The sequence below is a fragment of the Sorex fumeus genome, unplaced genomic scaffold (genome assembly GCF_029834395.1).
Source record: "Sorex fumeus unplaced genomic scaffold, SorFum_2.1 ptg000008l, whole genome shotgun sequence".
Lineage (NCBI taxonomy): Eukaryota > Metazoa > Chordata > Mammalia > Eulipotyphla > Soricidae > Sorex > Sorex fumeus.
The window spans coordinates 9,088,314-9,107,490 of record NW_026606065.1 but is presented as its reverse complement, the minus strand read 5'-3'; the positions used below and the strand labels follow the sequence as shown (position 1 = coordinate 9,107,490).

The following is a 19,177-nucleotide window of genomic DNA, read 5'->3' as shown; positions in this document are numbered from 1 at the left end:
TTATTATCTTCATAACATCTTGAAGTTTTGGCACATGGAAGTTGCCCAGTTATACCAAGAACTGAGCAGATATGATACCATGCATCAATATTGATTCAGTATCCCAGCATTAAGATTCTGAGAGTTTTCTCCCCCTAGTCGTGTGACCATGGGCAAATGAATAGACGTTACTGTGCCTCAGTTTCCCAATCCATTATGTGCTAATAAAATAGTACATGATTTATAAGATTATTGTGATAGCTGAAAGAATTAGCACTTAAGAATAGTACTTGACACAGGATAGTCTCTCTTTGTTAACTTTGTGGGGACCAACATCCTGTTGTACTCTGGGGCTGCTCCTAGCTTTGTAAGCAGGGCTTAACTACTGGTGATGCTCCGGGGACCATGCAATGCTGCACTTGAACCTGGCCCTTTTGCATAGAAAGCTTTTGGTCACTGATCTTTTGGGCATCTCTTTGACTCTACTTTTCATTTCTGCTCTCATTTTATTTTCTCATTTAAGTTTTTTTTGGGGGGGGGTTACACCTGGCGACGCAGGGGGTTACCCCTGGCAATGTACCCCTGGCGATGCAAGGGGTTATTCGTGGCGGTGCTCAGGGGACCATATGGGATGCTGGGAATCGAACCCGGGTCGGCCGCGTGCAAGGCAAACGCCCTCCCCGCTGTGTTATCTCTCCAGCCCCCTCATTTAAGTTTTTTTTTAGTTTTAATTTCTACAATATAAGACTACAAAATCTGGAGCCAGAGCAATAACACAGTGGATAGGGTGTCGGCTTTGCATGTGGCCAACATGGGTTCTATCCCTGGCACCACATACAGTCCCTTGGCACTGCTGGAAATGACCCGTGAGCACAGAGCCAGGAGTAAGCGCTGAACATAGCTGGGTGTGTGGTCCAGCCTCTTTCTGCCTCCCGCATGAAAATCCTTACAGGAAAATTTCTTCGGAGTTAATGTGTCAAAGTGATAGCTAGTGATTTGCAGTAAAATCAGGCGAATTGTGTTATTATAGGCAAGTTTTTTTTTTTTAATAAAAAAAGTAAGACTTTTTTGTAAACTGAATATGAAGACAGTTCTGAAAGATCACTAGTGTGAATGGATTCACAAATAACAGAGTAATGTCTTTTATTTCCTATTTAAATAAAATGGGCATATTTTTCAATTTGCCCATTTCTGTTTGTTGGGAAAACACTGCTAGAGCTCCATGTTTATTGTACCTTTTCTTTACCGCTTTATTTTTACTGATTTTGTTTTGGGGCCACACTTGGTGGTACCCATGTCGGCCACATGAATGGCAAGCACCTGCCTGCCTTTCTGTTTCTCCAGCCCATGTACCTCCTTATTTAATGTGTTTGTTTATCATCATGTTAGCCTTAGGATTTTGCTTTTTCCAAAACTGAGGTTTTGAATTTGCAGTATTTTAGGAGACTTATTCACTAGCATTGCAATTAAAATTCCGAAAAATCAATTGTTAAGTCTAATAGTAAAATAATTAAAGCAACCGTTTATATCCCTTTAATGTAATCATAGTTGAAGACTAATAATACTTGTGTGCTCCTGATTGCTGGTTTTCTACATAACGCTTTTAGTAATTTTGGACTTGTCTTCAAGGCTTGTATCTTATTAACTTCTCTCTCTCTCTCTCTCTTTTTTTTAAATTAGCTTTTGTTTTGGGGCCATCCCTGGTGATACTCAGGGACTACTCCCAGTGTGCTTGAGAGTTGCTCCCAGCAGTTCTCAGGTGACCCTGGGGTCTCAGGGATCAAACTCAGACCAAGCATGCTTTCAACCCTGTCAGTGGTCTTGCTCTGGCCCCAAATTTTGATCTCGGGGATTACTCCTGGCGGTACTCAAGGGACCTCCACGGATCAAAACTTCAAAACTGCGTATAACATATGCAAGGAAAGCATCTTATTTGCTGTGCAATCTCTTTGGCCCCTTTTGAGTTTTTTACAATAGCCATATATTTGCAGTAAAATCAGGCGAATTGTGTTATTATAGGCAAGTTTTTTTTAAATAAAGTAAGACTTTTTTGTAAACTGAATATGAAGGCAGTTCTGAAAGATAAAGCAGTTTTGTAAATCAACGATGTAGGCAATTCAAAAAGAAAAATACCAGAATTTTGTGCATTTGGGAATAATGCAAGTTTCCAAAGTAACCTCTTCAAAAGAACATTCGTTTGGATTAATTCATTAATGTTTAAAAATGTTTGCTATAGGCATTGTGATTGGCAGTCTTAATAAAATACACTTGCTGCCCATAGAATATCATAGTGTTATGTATAATTTTAGTAAAAGTGTAAGTATCCCTTTTTCCTTCAGAAAACTTTTTCTGTTAGAATAAACAATCTCAAATTTCATTTTCTAGGAAGGAATACCCACCTCATTTCCAAAAATTTGGAAATAATCCTGTAAGGTTAAGTCGGCCCCAAGGAGTTGGTAAGTGTGTCATTTTTATTTGATTCAACTAAAAGGATTTTGAATAGTTATATGTGAATTAGATATAGTTACGGCAGCAGCTTTAGACTAGTTCCAGGTATAATTGAAATATCTAAAAGACCATTTTCATCATTGATATGAGACTTAATTGAGTTTGACCTAAAATCAAAAAATGATAGCACCTTTATGTGATTCTAGCTTGAAGTGGGTTTTTTTGGGGGGGAGGAGCAGAGGAGGTCTTTTTTAAAGCATTCTTGATGAATTCAGCACCCATTTATTAAATATTGATGGGTTTTTATGACTTCAAGGTTTATTTTTGCTGTATTGTCATAATACTCTATCATGTAACTTTTGACATACTAAGCAACCTCTGAGTAAGAGAGATAATTGATTTACCTATGTTAAGAGTAGATTTGGGAAACAGTTGTGAGTAGATATTTGTATTTGCCTTGAAATAATTTTTTTTTTTCCGTACTGTTACTGTGGGCTGGAGCGATAGCTAAGCGGGTAGGGTGTTTGCTTTGCACATGCCCGACCTGGGTTCGATTCCTCCGCCCCTCTCAGAGAGCCTGGCAAGCTACCAGAGTATCTTGCCCACAGGGCAAAGCCTGGCAGGCTTCCCATACTGTATTCCCATATTGTATTCCATATGCCAAAAAGAGTAACAACAAGTCTCACAATTTGTTGTGAGATGTTACTGGTGCCTGCTGAAGCAAATCTCTGAACAGTGGGAGGACAGTGCTACAGTGCTACTGTTACTGTGTTGCAAAACTCCAGGGGCCAAGGTATGGTTCAGCAGAATAGGATACTTGCCACTTGTGAAGACTTTGGTCATTGCCATGGGGGGGCGGAGGGGAGGGATGGAGAGAGGAGGGGACACACGAATAGCACTTATTAAACAATGTCTTGCTGTTAAATTGATTTTCATTACCCAGAGCGGAGATTCTCGACTTGTTTGACCTTCTGCTTCCTTTCCAGAAAAAAATTTAAGCGTCAGGGCCCTTCTGGAACTCTTCCTTCTTGAAGGAAGCTGAAAATGCCATCTAAGGCTATAAATTCAGCACTGCCTCCCTCACCTCCCAGGCAGAAGTATTGCCCACTTTGGAAAACACTGATTAATCTAGAGCACTGATTCCCTCCCGTCTCCTCCCCGGGGGAGAAAGGCGTTTGGGCCAGTTGGCAGTGCTTAAGGGATCACTGACAGAAGTGCTCAGGTGATCAAATAGGTCAGCTACATGCAAGACAAATGTCCAGCATTCTTCAGTCTTTGCACACCCATAGACCGGCACCATACCAATCTGCAGACAAATCAGAGGAGCTCTATTGGTCTGGAGCAGAGATTCTTAATACTAGTAGTTTCCATCTTGTTCATTCCAGGTCTTTGAATGTTCAAAAATCACTAATTCTTACCCAGAATGTCTTGAATATAATTCTGTTTCACTCACGGAGGCCTCAAAATTAATACTCTTAGGCCGTCAGTCTCTATTTAGCTTTAAAATAATTACTAGAGTCTAAATCAAGTGCCTTATATTCATTATTTGCTTTTATCCTAGTTCATTATTCAAGATCCCTATAAATTCAACTTTACCTACATTTCCTGTGATACAGTAAGAAGACAGACACTACAGAGGAATCAATATAATTTGCTAAGGATGCAGAATGGCATTTTATTTGATCTTATTTTTAGAACTGGTATTTAAGTTTGGGTCTTCTTTTTTTTTTTTTTTTTTTAATGTCAATGCCCATACTCTTTAGCACTGTATTCTTGCTAGATCGGAGTAAATTCTAATTCTTTGAGAAGAACAGCATAATAGGTTTTATTACCATTCTACAGATTGATTTCAGAAAGATGCAATGATTTCATTAGGTCATGTGTTTTTAGGTATGTCAGCCTGCCTTGTTACAAATACTTTTGAATTTATTCAACAACTTATAATAGTAGATGAGAGAGCTTTTTTGTTAAGCCTTTAAAAAAAATTTCGAGGGGAGGGGTAGGGAATTGAGACCATACCTGACTGTGTGCTCAGGGCTTACTCCTGACAGTGCTCAGGAATCACTCCTGGTGGGTTTGTTGACCATATGGGATGCCACAGGTCAAACCCAGGTTGGCTGCATACACGGCAAGCACCCTACCCACTGTAGTGTCTCCCCGGCCCCTCATGGATTATTCTTACTTCCCATATATGAGTTGTCATACTTGGTTGGGTTTCAAAGGTGTCATCTTAAATTTCTAATTATCTTGTTCTTTGTCTTTCTTTTCTTTTTTTTTTCCTTCAGCACATAATAGATTGCCTTGTTTAGGTATCAAGTTCTTAAAATGATTTTCCTTTTTCATAAAAATTCTCATTTTCTCTCAGGTTGGACTACTTGTCTCCTCATTTGTTAATTTTGATGTGATTAGAAACATGAACGGATTTGATGAGCTAGTTGTTGTGGAGAGGAGTGATTGTAGAATTAGGAAGTAATGACCTTCTCTAAAAGGTCAGTTTCTGGAGCTGGAAAGAGAGCTCCCAGTGCAGAAGTTCAGTCTCTGACACCAAATGTTCTGAGTACCACTGGAGTGACCCCTGAGTATCCCAGGGTGTGGTCCAAAAAACGAACCCCAAAAAGTCACTTTTTAGTGTCCGACAAAAATCAATGTAAATTTGTATTTTAATGAAAATGATATTTTTTAAAGATTAAAGTGTACATGTATATAGATTGATCCATATATATAATTTATCCATATATATGGATAAGTCTCAGGTATGTACAATAATTGGCAGAAAACATGAAAAACTGGAAAAATTAGAGGGGGTTTGGGGTCTTCACACACTCAGCCAGGCTGCTTGTTATAAGTTTTTCACTGCAGTTGCAGTGCTGAGCATATGCTTGTAGGAGTCTGGGTGAGAAAGGGTTTCACACTTAGAGTTGTCATGCTCACACACATTCTGATCGTAGAGCTGGGGCTCGCTGATTCTCACATGCTTGCCAAGCTAGGGATTGTACTCCTGACCGTGGTGCTCACCCGTCTTTTAGTTGCAGTGTGTGATGAGTGTTGTGCACACCAGCTGGTGCTGCTGGGTGGCAGAACCATAAGATTCATGCTTGGCTTGTGTAGGCAACACCAAGGATAGAGCTTAAAACCATCACACTTACAAAGCAGGTACCTTTTAATGATAAAACAGACCCTTTTTTTGGTATTACTGGAATGTGAAAGACAAGTAGGTTTAGCATTTGTTCATTTTCCTCTAAATAGTTCTATACAACTTTGTACTACTATTTTTCGAAAAATAAAATTTTCTGATTGCTATTAAGCCTGTTTATACTTGTGTGATTTGGTGCAGGAATTGCTTCTGTTGACTTGAGTAGCCAGAGAAAATGAAAGGAATATTGATAACATTTGATGAAGTGGCCCACATTGTAGAGCTCCTGTTGAGTGAAAAATAGAAACAGTTAGGAAATGACTACTTTATCTTAAAGTTCTTGTTATGGGGTTGTTGATTAAGGATTGGGGGAAGGATACTCTCGCAGAGGGTGTGGTGTTGGAACATTATTTGTAACTCTGTCATTAACGATATTGTAAATTACAGTAATCAGAAACTAACTTGAATAAAAGTAATTTTTCATAGCAACAAGATATAAGGAATTCTTAAATGGAATTTCAGTTTTCAGGTGTTTTGTTTTTCTTCTTTTAGATCGTATAATGAAGAAAACAGAGGAGTCAGATTCACATGTGGAGTCTGAAACTAAAAGGAAAACACCTCAGAAACGTCATAGTAATGTCTATCAGTCCACACCTTCTACTCTCTCTCCTGCTTCAAAAAAATGCTTAAGCGATTTAGAGGTTGGTACTAAAATTATTTGTTGCAAATCAGGTGGCAATTTTATTGTTTTAGTTTTAGTACTCATTCTAGGGGTCCTTTTCTCAGAACTAGAGGAATACTAGAATCTTTCGGCAAACTTTGCTGCCATTATGAGATAATTTCTCAGCTCTCCAAAATGTGTATTTCTGAAAACAATTTCTTAATTCCTCTTTATACCACATTCCAATTGTTGCTGTCAACCATAATAGTTCTCAAAGGATTTTAAATTTATAGGTGCTCTTTAAAAAAAAAAAAAGAATGCCTGTCCGTGTGTCTGTTAAGTTTTCCTAGCTTTTTGTATTTGTGGTGTTCTCTCTTCTTATCCCTACCCTCAGATGTAGGGCGGGTGTGTGTGTGTGTGTGTGTGTGTGTGTGTGTGTGTGTGTGTGTGTGTTTCTGCATTTGTTACAACTGCCACAGTTGCCCACTTACACTTAATATTTTAGTGTATGTTACTTTCTCCTATTTTTTTTTTTTTTGGCTTTTTGGGGTCACAGCCAGCGATGCTCAGGGGCTACCCCTGGCTCTGCACTCGGGAATTACTACTGGCAGTGCTTAGGTGACCACATGGGATGCGGGGGATCAAACCCAGGTTGGGTGCGTGAAAGGCAAAGACCCTGTTATGTTTCACTCCCAGCAGACTTTGGGGGGACCACATAGAGTGCTGGTACTTGAACCTGGGTTGGTCACATGGAAGACAAAAACCTGTGCACTGTGCTAGATGTCTGACCCTATTTTTTGGCTCTTTACTCCCCTGCCAGTGGTTCTTAATTTCTTTTTAGTGCATGCCCAGAATAGATTTTATATCTCCTCTGTGTGGTTGCCTGCCTGCCCAGCCGCCCTCCCTCCTTCCCTGCCTCCTGCCCTCCTTTCCTGCCAGAGCTCTCTCCCGCCCCACTCAGTCTAGCAATGTGTGTGTCTGAGGGTTAGATGTTTGGCCCTGGCAGTTTGGGTGCATTGCAGTGGCAGGGATTAAAATTGGTGCTTCTGCATGCAAGGCGTGCATGGCTCCACCCCTTTGAATTATTTCCTAGGCGGCTCTGGGATCACGTCTCATGGTGCTTGGGTGAACATATGTGTTGCTAAAGATTGAGCCAGGATTGCTCACATGTAAGATAGGCTCGTTCTCCCCATTCACTCACTACCTGGCTCGCTCTTTGCTAGTTTTTTTTTGAGAAAGCACTATTCTGTTATACATAGTAACTGCACAAATTTGCGTTCCTACCAAAACTGTATGATAGTTTCTTTTTCTCAACATCTTTGCCAGCACATTCTATTCCTGCCATTTTTATAATGCAAACTCTTTTGGTGTATATGGTTGGTTGTTAGGTATAGAAACTAGCAGATCATATGTAGTATGTGGTATGTGATGGGATTTATTTTATCTCCTCTTTCCTTTGTATTATTGGCAGTGACTGATGATTAGTGTCACACACACTCAACTGTGGAATTCACAGAAAGGTTGCACTTCTTTAGTTCTGTTTAAGCATATTCTGGTTGTGGCATTCCCTGTGGGGGGATGAGGGGTGATCATTGTGGTGCTCACCCATCTTAGTTTCAGTTGTGGGACTTACATACCTCTGTGTGCAGTGGTCATAAATCACTTGTAGCGCAACAGAGTTGATGGGTACATGAAGACTGCTCTTAGTTCATGTGGCAGCACCACATGAATTGTCAGCCTGAACGCTTGAAAGGCAGGTACTCTGAGACGTTGTATTCTCCTCCACGCCTCTAGATTTACTATGTTTTATTAAAGCCTTCTACTGTGGCACTGTCCTCCCGTTGTTCAACAATTTGCTCGAGCAGGCCCAGCAACGTCTCCATTGTGAGACTTGTTACTGTGTGTAATCCAAAACTGTTCACGTTTTACTTTAAGACTGATAGCTAATTAAATAGAATTCTTAATCTTTATTTATTTGGATTTTCGTCCATACCAGTCTGTGCTCAGGGTTTACTCCTGACTGTGTGCTCAGGGGTCACTGTGGGTTAAGGGCACACTATGGTGTGCCAGGGATCAAACCTGGATCACCTGTCTGCAAGGCAAGTCCATTTTATCTGCTGTGTTTTACAGCCACATCCGTCATTGCTTAGGGGGTTCTCCTGGCTCTGCGTTCAGTAATCACTCCTGCTTGTGCTCTGGGAGCCTATAGGATGCAATCGGACCTGCATCCACTGCACGTAAGGCCTGCGCCCTACTGCTGTACTGTGGCCCCAACCCCTGAGGCACTAACAGTGATTGACTCTCCAATACTGGCTCTGTGGACCCTTAGTTTCTAGTTTTTAACATAAAAATGTTCAGATAGCAATGCCTTTTCTTTGCTCTCCATGAAAATGAGGTTTCACAGTGGAATTTAGATATTCTTATTGGATAAAACATTTTTATATTGGTAGTAATATTTGTTTATGGGTTTTCTTTTGTAAGTGGAATGAGACATAGGCAGACATTTGCATTGTTTGTAATTTATTTAAATATACTATTTTCTTCCTTATTGTCAGTAAGCAAAAATGAATTAGCAAATCTGTCCTGTTTTTGCCTCCAACCAGTTTCTGTTGTTTACCTATTAGCTCTGCATTTTTAACACCTAAGGACTCTATTAAAAATTGTAAGAACAAAGTAAAATTTGTACCTAGATTCTACAAATGGCGTAACTTAGTTCTTTATATTCACAGACTTTTAAAAAATTAACTCCTGCTGAGTGAGCGAACAGATGTTCTGAGTTCACTTTTGTCCCGTTGGTTTACAGCTTGGTATTCATTCCTTTGTGTTACCTGGGATACTTCTTGGTTATGTAACTTGGTATAATATAAAGGCTTCGTTATGGTCATATCAAGGAAGGGAAATAATTTGTCAGTTTCTACTTTCTACAAAGGAATAACATGTAGAGCAGTGATACCTTCTCATATTGTACATTTACTACAAATTTGAGTTAGAAATTTACATAGGGTAAAATTTAAGAGTGCTCAGTTCAGTGGATTTTGACATTGATGTGCATGCATTTAATTACAAATAACTATCATCTACCTACTAGTCAGTCCTACTACTAGCATTAAAAACACAATAGTACATGATAACTGTATTTACATTTGGCATTTCATCGTATCAGCAAATATTCACTTATTTTCCTATAAGACTGAAAACGTTAAATCACTCTTTGAGTTATTTTGATTATTAATTTATTTGATTTGAAGCTCTTGATATAAGTTGAAACAAATATATGACATAAAATTTAAAATTGCAAATGTATCTTTTGTCTTAGAGTCTTTAACTTTTTTCTCAGTTACCATGTGTCTTTGTGTAAACATACTTACATAATAAGATAGAACTGAATATTTATATTTTTTTGTGTATAGATGTGAAGAACCTTGTTCATAAACATGAATCTGACAAGTTTTATTAAAACCACTCAATTAACACCTTGAACTCCTTCTGAATTATAGTCTCCAAGTCACATGATAATTTACTATGAAAAAGCCTTTCTTTCCTTTTTTGGGGGGTAATGGAGACTGAGCCCAGAGCTTCACACATGCAAGACAAGCTTTCTACTATTGATATTTTTATGGTATTTTAATTATAATTTAAAAATTTAAATATTTTATGCACTAAAAATGTATTATAACAGTTTTTGTTAACTATTTCTTAGATTAAATTTATTTTTCTAATGTTCAAAGTTATTCTTGGTTCTGTGACTTTTATAACTTTAAGCAGTGCACTGTTACATATTTTGGGGGTGGCCAGAGCCAGTGATGTGTAGACTCTGTCCTTAGAAATTACTCCAGGTGGTGTGCGGGGACCAGTGGAATCTCGGGTCTCTGGGGCAAGTACGTCATCTGCTCTACTATCTCTCAAGCCTCAGCATTTTTTGTATAAAACAGAGTAACAGTTATGACACCAGGTGTCTTATGTAAACTAAGTCGGTTCAGAAAGATTTTTTTATAGAAATTAAGTATCCAGAGCATTGTTTCCCCAGGTGTATAATTTCAATGGGAGGGGAGTGCTGGAAGGAGTCTGATGGTGGTAGCCTCAGGTGAAATTGGGAGCTTTCTCTTTGTTTGCTTAAAGGTAGATTTCCGGTTGGGTGTGCTGAGTAATTTTCTTTTCCTGAGCTGGGGACAGTAGGACAAATAAATATGAAACTCTGATTCAGGTACCGATTTTCTTAGACTGTGGCCGTCCCCCCTCCATGCACCCCTACACCCAAGGACTTTTTTAATAAAGCCTTGGGTGCTTTAGGAAATGAGGCACTCAGAATGTCCCATGAGGGGTTTAAAGAGTTTGTTTGAAGGTTGCTGGACTAGCTAGTTTTACTTTTTTTTTTCCTCAGCAAATTCAATACTAAATCTCAGTTAACATGTTTGGAATCTTAGGTAGCTATCATGATAATGAGGGGACATGAGAGACTTAATCTTGAATTTGTTTTTGTTCCTTTCATGCTATGATGTTTAACTGGAATACCTAAGTTTTCTGTTTCTTTAATTCTTTTGGAACTTACGGGTGACGGTTGTGCAAAGTGTGGAAAAGGAGAAAAATCAGACCAAATACCAAAGTTGTGGTATTCTTTTTCCTAAGGACTTGCAAAAAAACTGCAAGCAAGCTGTAACTTTGAATGAATCCTCTGGAGCATTGTTGAGAGCATCAATTCATCAAAATTGCGGAGGACAGAAGTCACAAAGCACAGGATTACTACCCAGAAAGTTTTATGGCAACAGTGTGGGAAATGTTCCACTTGATATCATTGTGGATTGTGATAATGGTAGACAAAACTATTTACAGCCGAATGGAAGAGTACTTTTACCTAGGGCAAAAGTAGCCAGAATCGCAAACTTGAAAGAAAGGAAAACAAGCCTGTCTGATCTAAATGATCCAAGTAAGTATTTTATTCTTTTAGATTGTTTATGTTGTCACTGTCACTGTCCTCCCGTTGTTCGTGGATTTGCTCGAGCGGGGACCACTAACGTCTCCATTGTGAGACTTGTTGTTACCGTTTCTAGCATATCGAAAACGCCACAGGGAGCTTGCCAGGCACTGCCAGGTGGGCGGGATACTCTTGGTAGCTTGCTGGGCTCTCCGAGAGGGAGGAGGAATCGAACCTGGGTTGCCGTCATGCAAGGCAAATGCCCTACCCGCTTAGCTATTGCTCCGGCCCACAATAACAGTACAGGAAAAAAAAAATTTTCAAGGCAGATATTCTCATCTTTATGACTTTAAGGGGGTTACTTTTCCTATTTTCTAAATGTTTCTAAATAGCAAAGAACTGTTTCTGAGGAAGTAAGTTAACACAATGTCTGGCATACTCTAAAGGTTTACATACAAAGTATTCAGTGGAAATTGAATTCCTCTACTAAATCTTTTCCTCTCTTTACACCTGTATGTGGGGTACTCTTTGTATACGGTACTCTTTATAGCCGATCTCTTGCTCTTTGTTACATTCAAGGTCTAATTCTAACTAAAGTCATGGTGTGTGTAGCAGTAAAAAGGGAGAACGATGAGATTCAATAATATGTAGAATAAAAATGGTGCAAAGTGTATATAGTAGGCTACTTCTAGGAAGGGGGATTATGGGATAGTATTTTGGTTTGTTTTAAATAAATAGAAAATGTACCAAAAGTTAAATTGAAAAGGTTGTTAGGGCTGGAGATACAGTACAAGGCTTGCGTTGCCAGTTTGATTTCCCAGTCTGTTGTAAAATCTGGGCACTGCCAAGTGTCACCCAAATTCCAAGAAAAAAATAAATAAAATTAAAACATTAAAAATTGTCACATGGAAGTGGAAGGAACCACATAGAAGTTAGCAGTAGTTGCTGCACTTCTCCAAATGTGTTTGCTATGTAGATTCGACAGTGGAGTTATATAATTGTTTTTTAAGTGAATAGAAAGCATAATTAAATAAAAAATGTTAAAAAATATAACCAAAGTTAAACAAGTGAACCTAGCTGTATCTAGTTGGTGACTTATACACACTAATTTCAGATGAACTGAAGATAATCATAGGGCTGTAAATTCGTAGTTTTCGTTCCATAAAGTGAGACTCTTGTGAAAGAGAATAGAAATATGAAAATAAAATAAAAGGAAATAAGATCTTCAAATTTACATTTAAATTGAAGATAAAACTATGAACTCTGATATTGTTTTTTATCTTAAATAGAAAAGGTTTTCTAACTTTTGCTCGTGAACATGGCTTAGAAACTACAGGCAAACCTAGAATAGAAATAATGTCTAGCTCCTATATTTGTCTTTTTGGGGAGGCGCGGCAGTCCAAGATGTGCTCTCTGGAGATCAGGGTTATTTCTGGGATACTCACCAGTCAGTTTCAGTTCTTGGTCATGAGGAAGCAGTGGTCATGGCGTGCAGTGTTTGGAGGCCTTCTGTGTCAACCCGGTAGTGGTTGGGGAACCACGTGGTGCTGGGAGTAAAACCCTAGTCAGGTGCATTTGTGCATTAACTTCAGGACTGTCTTATTAAAATTCTACTCATTTTAATAGAATTTCCCATTGAGTAATAGAGATCCTCTGAGAAATTACTGACTCCTAGTCTGGAGCATGACTATAAAAAGATAACCGTTAGTTCTATCAGGGAGTATGGGAGCAGTCAAAAACCACTGTGGACATGTCAGAAGGACTTGCGACCTAAAATAAAATGTTTTGCTGGCAAGTAAGTATTGTAAGTTGAATCACGAAAGGACGTAAAAATAGTATTTATTTAAATATACTAAAATAAAATCACTTAGAATTTTAGAAGCTCCATAAAGAAAAATATCACCATTGCTTGATTTTGCAGTTTTCAAATTGTTCCTCTACAAACTGATAAACAGGGGGACACAGTTAAGGGGTGTTAGTAACATTTTTTTCTTTTGATTAAAATCACTAAAAGTATTACTCCATAGCAGTACATTAGCTTATTTTTCAAAAGCTCATTAAAAAATGGTACCAGCTAATACCTCTCTCACCAGTATTCTCTTAAGATACTGATACTTGATAAATTTTTAATACCTTTTAGTGTTTTAACACAGAGATACTTTAATAGCATAAGGATCTTTCTTTTCTTTTTTGGGTTACGACTGGCAGTGCTCAGGCATTCCTCCTGGCTTTGCACTCAGGAGTTACTCCTGGCGGTGCTTGGGGCACTATACGGAGTCCCAGGGAATCGAACCCGGGTTGGCTGTGTGCAAGGCAAACACTCTACTTGCTGCACTGTCTATCACTCAGGCCCCAACATTTGAATCTTTCTTAATGGCTGCTTTTCTGGACTTAATGGATAACTTAATGGATACTTCAGTGGTAACATGGAAAAAACTCAATTATTTATTCAGTTATTAGGCAGTTACTGGAAGTGATTGTTGAGTTTCATATCATGGAGGTCTCTGGGATGAGGGAAACTAGAAGTTGGTAAGAACTAATTTTATAAGCACTAACTTTATTAGTGATCACGTATTTCTGGCCTTGCTTTGTGGTAGATGCTTATACACTATGTTCATTTAGTTTTCAATTGTAAGAGTTAACATACCCTGTTTTATAAATTAGGTAACTGATACTTGAGATATGTAACTTCTCAGTATCATATGAACTTATTGGAACTTAGATTTTTCAAAGATTTTTCTGGTTTTCCTGTCTTTTTCTTGATTTAATTATTCTTTAATTTGTATTATTATTAATGTAGTTTTTGTTTTGATTTTATTGTAGATGACCAAATGATAAAATGTGTATAGTATCCCACGTGGTCATTCTATAATAGAAAATTGAAGCGCAGCTTGTTTTTTTATTGCAGCACTGTTTACAATAGCTAGAATCGGGAAAAAAACCTGAGTGCCCGAGAACAGATAGCTGATTTAAGAAACTTTGGTACATCTATACTATAGAGTACCATGTAGCTGTTAGAAAAGATGAAGTCATGAAACTTACATACAAGTGGTACAACATGGAAAGTATCGTGCTAAGCGAAATGAGTCAGAAAGAAAGGAACAGACATATAAAGACTGCATTCATCTGTGGAACATAAAGTAACAAAATAGGAGACTAACACCCAAGAATAGCTGAGATAAGTAACAGGAGGTTCACTCCATGGCTTGGAGGCCAGCCGCACCTGCTAGGGGAAAAGGCAGCTCAGATAGAGAAGGGAGCACCAAATAAAGGGTGTTGGGAGGATCCTCCCAGGATGGGAGATGCATGCTGAAAGTAGACTATAGACCGAACAGGATTGCCACTCAATGCCTCTTTTGCAAACCACAGCACCCAAAAGGAGAGAGAGAACAAAAGGAAATGCCCTGCCACAGAGGCAGGGTGGGACCAGGAGATGAAGGGTGGGAGAGATACTGGGATCCATGGTAGTGGAAAATGGGCACTGGTGGAGGGATGGGTACTCGATCACTGTATAACTGAAACACAAGCACAAAAAAATTGTAAGTCTACAGCTGTACCTCATGGTGTTTCACTAATAAAAATTTTAAAAATAAATAAAAAAAGACAATTGAAGTGCAGGTTTCTGGAGTAGGGTGATAATTTGTCACTTGTTTGGATGAAGAAGGGTGCTAGTATGTTACAAAGAGTTGTGCACCTTTGTTGGAATATAAGAACAAAGCCTTGTATTCTGCTCAGTACCCCAGACTGAGTGACTTGAGCAACAGAATTTATTTTCTTACAATCTTAGGACTAGAAGTCTAAGTTCAAGGTGCCATCAGAGTGGACATGTAAGGAATTTTCTCTTTTCTGGCTTCCAGATGACTGCCTCATAATGATCATTCTCTTGTTTATGGATAGGGCAGGCAAGGGGAGAGAGAATTCACTACTTTGGGGGACACTATTCCTGTCAGATTAATCATTGTTGCTTGAAATGTTACACTAAGGACCTGGGGATGAAGGACTTTAACATATGACTTTTGAGGGGACCCAATTCATTGCATTACACCCCGACTTCAATATATTTATATGAGATATATTGTTTCATGTAGAATTAATGCTCCTATGATAATGGAGTTGTTTTGTTTGGCTGCCACACCTGGTGATGCTTAAGGATTACTCCTGACTCTGCACTTGGGAATTAATCCCACTGGTGTTCACAGGACCATATGGCATGCTGGGGCTCGACCCCAGGTCAGCTGTGTGCAGGGCAAGTGCCTTATATCTTGTACTCTCTGTCCAGCTCCTATGATAATGGTTTCTTAAGTACATAACTGCCCTCATTTGCTTTACAATTAAGTTTACGTTGAGTTCATTAATTTTATGATACTCAATAATGGCTACATATAATAGAATTCTACCCTTTATAGTATTGGCACTTTATAATGTTTTGTTATGTATAAAATAAGTTTTATAATAAAACCTATAAAGTAAATTTTGTTGTCCTTGGAGAATACATATAGAATACTTGACTTCTCTTTATATGTATATATATATATATATATACACACTTTTTTTCTTAAATAACAGCTAGTTTAGAGACACTGGAAAGTTTATTATTAGAAAATGAGCTAATTAATAAACATTTTATATATTATTTGTATGAGTCTTTCAAGTAAGTTGTCGATAGTCACAGTTTCTGATAGAGGAGAATTTCGTGTAGGTGTTAATGATTAGCCAAACTCCAATTTTCAAATACGTGGGACATGAATATTTCTCAAAAAAATTTTATATGTGATATACTGTAGCACTATCATCCCATTGTTCATCGATTTGCTTGAGCCGGCACCAGTAATATCTCCATTGTGAGACTTGTTACTCTTTTTGGCATATTAAATACGTCATGGGTAGCTTGCCAGGCTCTCCAAGAGGGGTGGAGTAATTGAACCCGGGTTGGCCGCATGCAAGGCAAACGCCCTACCCACTTAGCTATCGCTCCAGCTCATATGATAGACTACAAAAGAAATTTTTCCTATAAATCTATATACTCTCTAATGCATGTTTTAATTTTTTTCTATGCAAATACTGTTAAATTCAGGGGATTCCTTAACAAGTCAACATTTCTGCTCTCTTAAAGTTTTCATAAATGAGAAAAAAACAGATAAGTATCCCATATTAAAAAGCAAGAAGCTTAATCAAGCTTATGCCTGTATGCTTTCTTGGTTACATTATCAAGAGGTGATATTTAAGCTAATATTACATGACAAAATGCAAAGTGTTCAGGAAATTGTAATCTAGACTAGACTGCTTGTCTTTGCCTGGAGCATGGTAGAAGTGTGAGAAAGTTGTCAAATACTAGTGTAAGATTATGTACATTTATAAACCAGATTACAAGGTAGTAGCACTGTAGCACTGTCCTCCCGTTCATCAATCTGCTCCAGCAGCCCAGTAATGTCTTAATTGTGAGACTTGTTACTGTTTTTGGCATATTGAATACGTCACAGGGAGCTTGCCAGACTTTGCCATGCGGGTGAGATACTCTTCGGTAGTTTGCTGGGCTCTCCTAGAGTGGTGGAGGAAGCGAACCCGGGTATGCCCGGCTGGCAGTGTGTAAGGCAGATGCCCTACACACTGTGCTGTCTCTCCAGCCCAGTCGAATACAAGGTAGCATTTGACTCAATTACAGTGTGGCTAACTTTAGGGAATTATGTTATAACAACGTTTTATAAAATTCACTGAGTGAGTACAAGATATCAGAAGTAAATATAAGACTAACTTTTCCTGGGGAACAATTAGGAATTTCAGTTATTTTTATATGAATTAAGTTATTTGGCTACATGGAGTTTCAGGGATGCTTAAAATGTCTGCTATTTTATAAATAATTTGTATCTATTATCATCTATTATCTAGGTACTTTTAATTTTCTTGAGCTCTGTCTGAACCAGGCATGCAGATACTTAATTCTTGCTGTAACTTGAGTATGTTTCTGTGGGTGATAAGTAGTAATGGTCTCTAAATTCAGTTTCATGTTGTATATTATGTTAAAAATTCTTTATTTTTAATTTTCCAAATTTAACTCACCATCAGATACAAAGTATCGTTTTCATGTAAACAGTTAGATTATATATGTCCATGTAGTCTGTTCACTTTTCATTTCAGATCTGGATGAGATCTGAGGCAGATTGGTCATCAACATTATCAACTGACGGAAGTGAAAAACCTTAAGTATTTAACCTTTTCTTTGTAGTTATTTTGTCCAGTGATGACGATGATGACAATGACAGGAATAACCGAAGAGAGAGCATATCTCCTCAACCTGCCGATTCAGCGTGTTCTTCTCCAGCACCGTCCACTGGAAAAGTAGAAGCAGCACTGAACGAAAACACCTGTAGAGCAGAGCATGAAGTAAGAAGTTTTCCAACAGATTCAGAATTAAGTACAGTGACATTGCCAAGAAAAGCAAGAATGAAAGACCAGGTACCTTTCACATTTATTCAGATAAAGTCTCCCATCTGGTATGTAATTTTATTTGGGAGGGTAATGTGGCAGTTGTCAATTTGAGAAAATAATTATCAAATCGGGCATAAAAACAGCGCTGTATATGCTATGTATATAGTGAACAGACTGTATGAACACATACAATCTAATTGTTCATATAAGTTTTATAATAAAACAATTTTTTGTGTCCTTGGGAGAGAATACATATAGAATACTGGATTTCCCTTTTAACATGTATGTGTGTACTTCTTTTTTTCAAAACATAAGGTCAGGGAGAACTGTCTGCTCAAGTAGTTCGAATACATGCCTGGCATATACAGTGACCTGAATGTGATTTCTGGCACCGAATGACTTCCTAGCAGTGCTAGGTACGGCGATGATGTCCCTTCTTCTTGATTCCCCTGCCTGGAGGAATCGTGGCACAGCACAACCCTTTAGTCGGGCCTAGAGCCCCCTCTTAACTTTGCCCCGGGTGGACAGCTTCATTTCTGGGAGTCACTCTAATATATTTCACATACAGAAAGAAATTTTGATTAATAATTGTTGAAAGTATCCCCCAAAAAGTTGAAGAAGCAACCTCGAGCAAAACTGTGCAAGCTTTTACGTGTACTTGCATAATCTAAGGACAAGGAGAAATCACCTTGGGTGCATTTTACTATCACATGTTTTATATTTCCGTTTTATATTTCAGTACATGGAAACTTCCAAGTGTTCACAGGATAAGTTTTTATATGGCCATAGCATGTCAGTACACAATAGATATGGAGAGGAATATTGTATGATATGGAGGACTGTCTTAGGACTAAGATCTCTAAAAATTTGGAACAGAGAATACGAATAGACAAGATTCAGATAACCAAATGAGAAGTGCAAATTAAATAAAAATTAATTGAATACTAACAGACAGTGTATACCAAATCATTTGATTTGACCACTGGCAAGGTGCTAAGAGAAGTAGCCCTGCACTGTAGCACTGTCCACCCGTTGTTCATCGATTTGCTGGAGCGGGCACCAATAACGTCTCACAACAACCTGTGAGACTTGCTACTGTATTTGGCATATCAAATCCGTCGCAGGTAGCTTGACAGGCTTTGCTGTGTGGCTGAGATACTCTCGGTAGCTTGCCGGGCTCTCCAAGAGGGGCGGAGGAATCAAACCCCGGTCGACTGCATGCAAGGTAAACGCCCTACCCGCTATGCTGTCCCTCCAGCCCGCTAAGAGGAGTACTTTGCTTATTTGCTGTTAGAAAATAGTAGCTTATTATTATGACCAACTTCTTTAAATGTATATATCAGATGACCAAAGATTTCATTTCCTAAAGGAATCTTCCCCTTTGCAATATTTATAAGCTTTATACATATAAAAATGTGTCATGCGGGTGATGTGGGCCAGTGTTAGAGCACTTGCCTTTTATGTGTGAGGCCCAAGTTTAATTCTTAGCATTGCCCAAAAAACACACGAAAAATCCAGTATGTATGACTATGACTATTGACAATCAACTGTAAACAAAGTCGTTGCCCATTAATGTGGAAATGGCTGAAGAAATTGTGGTGTGTCAGTACCATAGATT

The 19,177-nt window shown here is 38.5% G+C and overlaps 1 protein-coding gene across 1 annotated transcript in view; it reads left to right on the top strand.

Annotated features, from left to right (window-relative positions):
* Positions 1-19,177, top strand: part of SENP6 (SUMO specific peptidase 6) — a 101,243-nt gene that overhangs the window by 45,475 nt on the left and 36,591 nt on the right. Inside the window, exons 7-10 of the mRNA XM_056109749.1 lie at positions 2,365-2,435; positions 6,113-6,261; positions 10,848-11,145; positions 17,357-17,586. Of these exons, the coding sequence (XP_055965724.1) occupies positions 2,365-2,435; positions 6,113-6,261; positions 10,848-11,145; positions 17,357-17,586 (748 nt within the window). The remainder of the gene's footprint in view (positions 1-2,364; positions 2,436-6,112; positions 6,262-10,847; positions 11,146-17,356; positions 17,587-19,177) is intronic.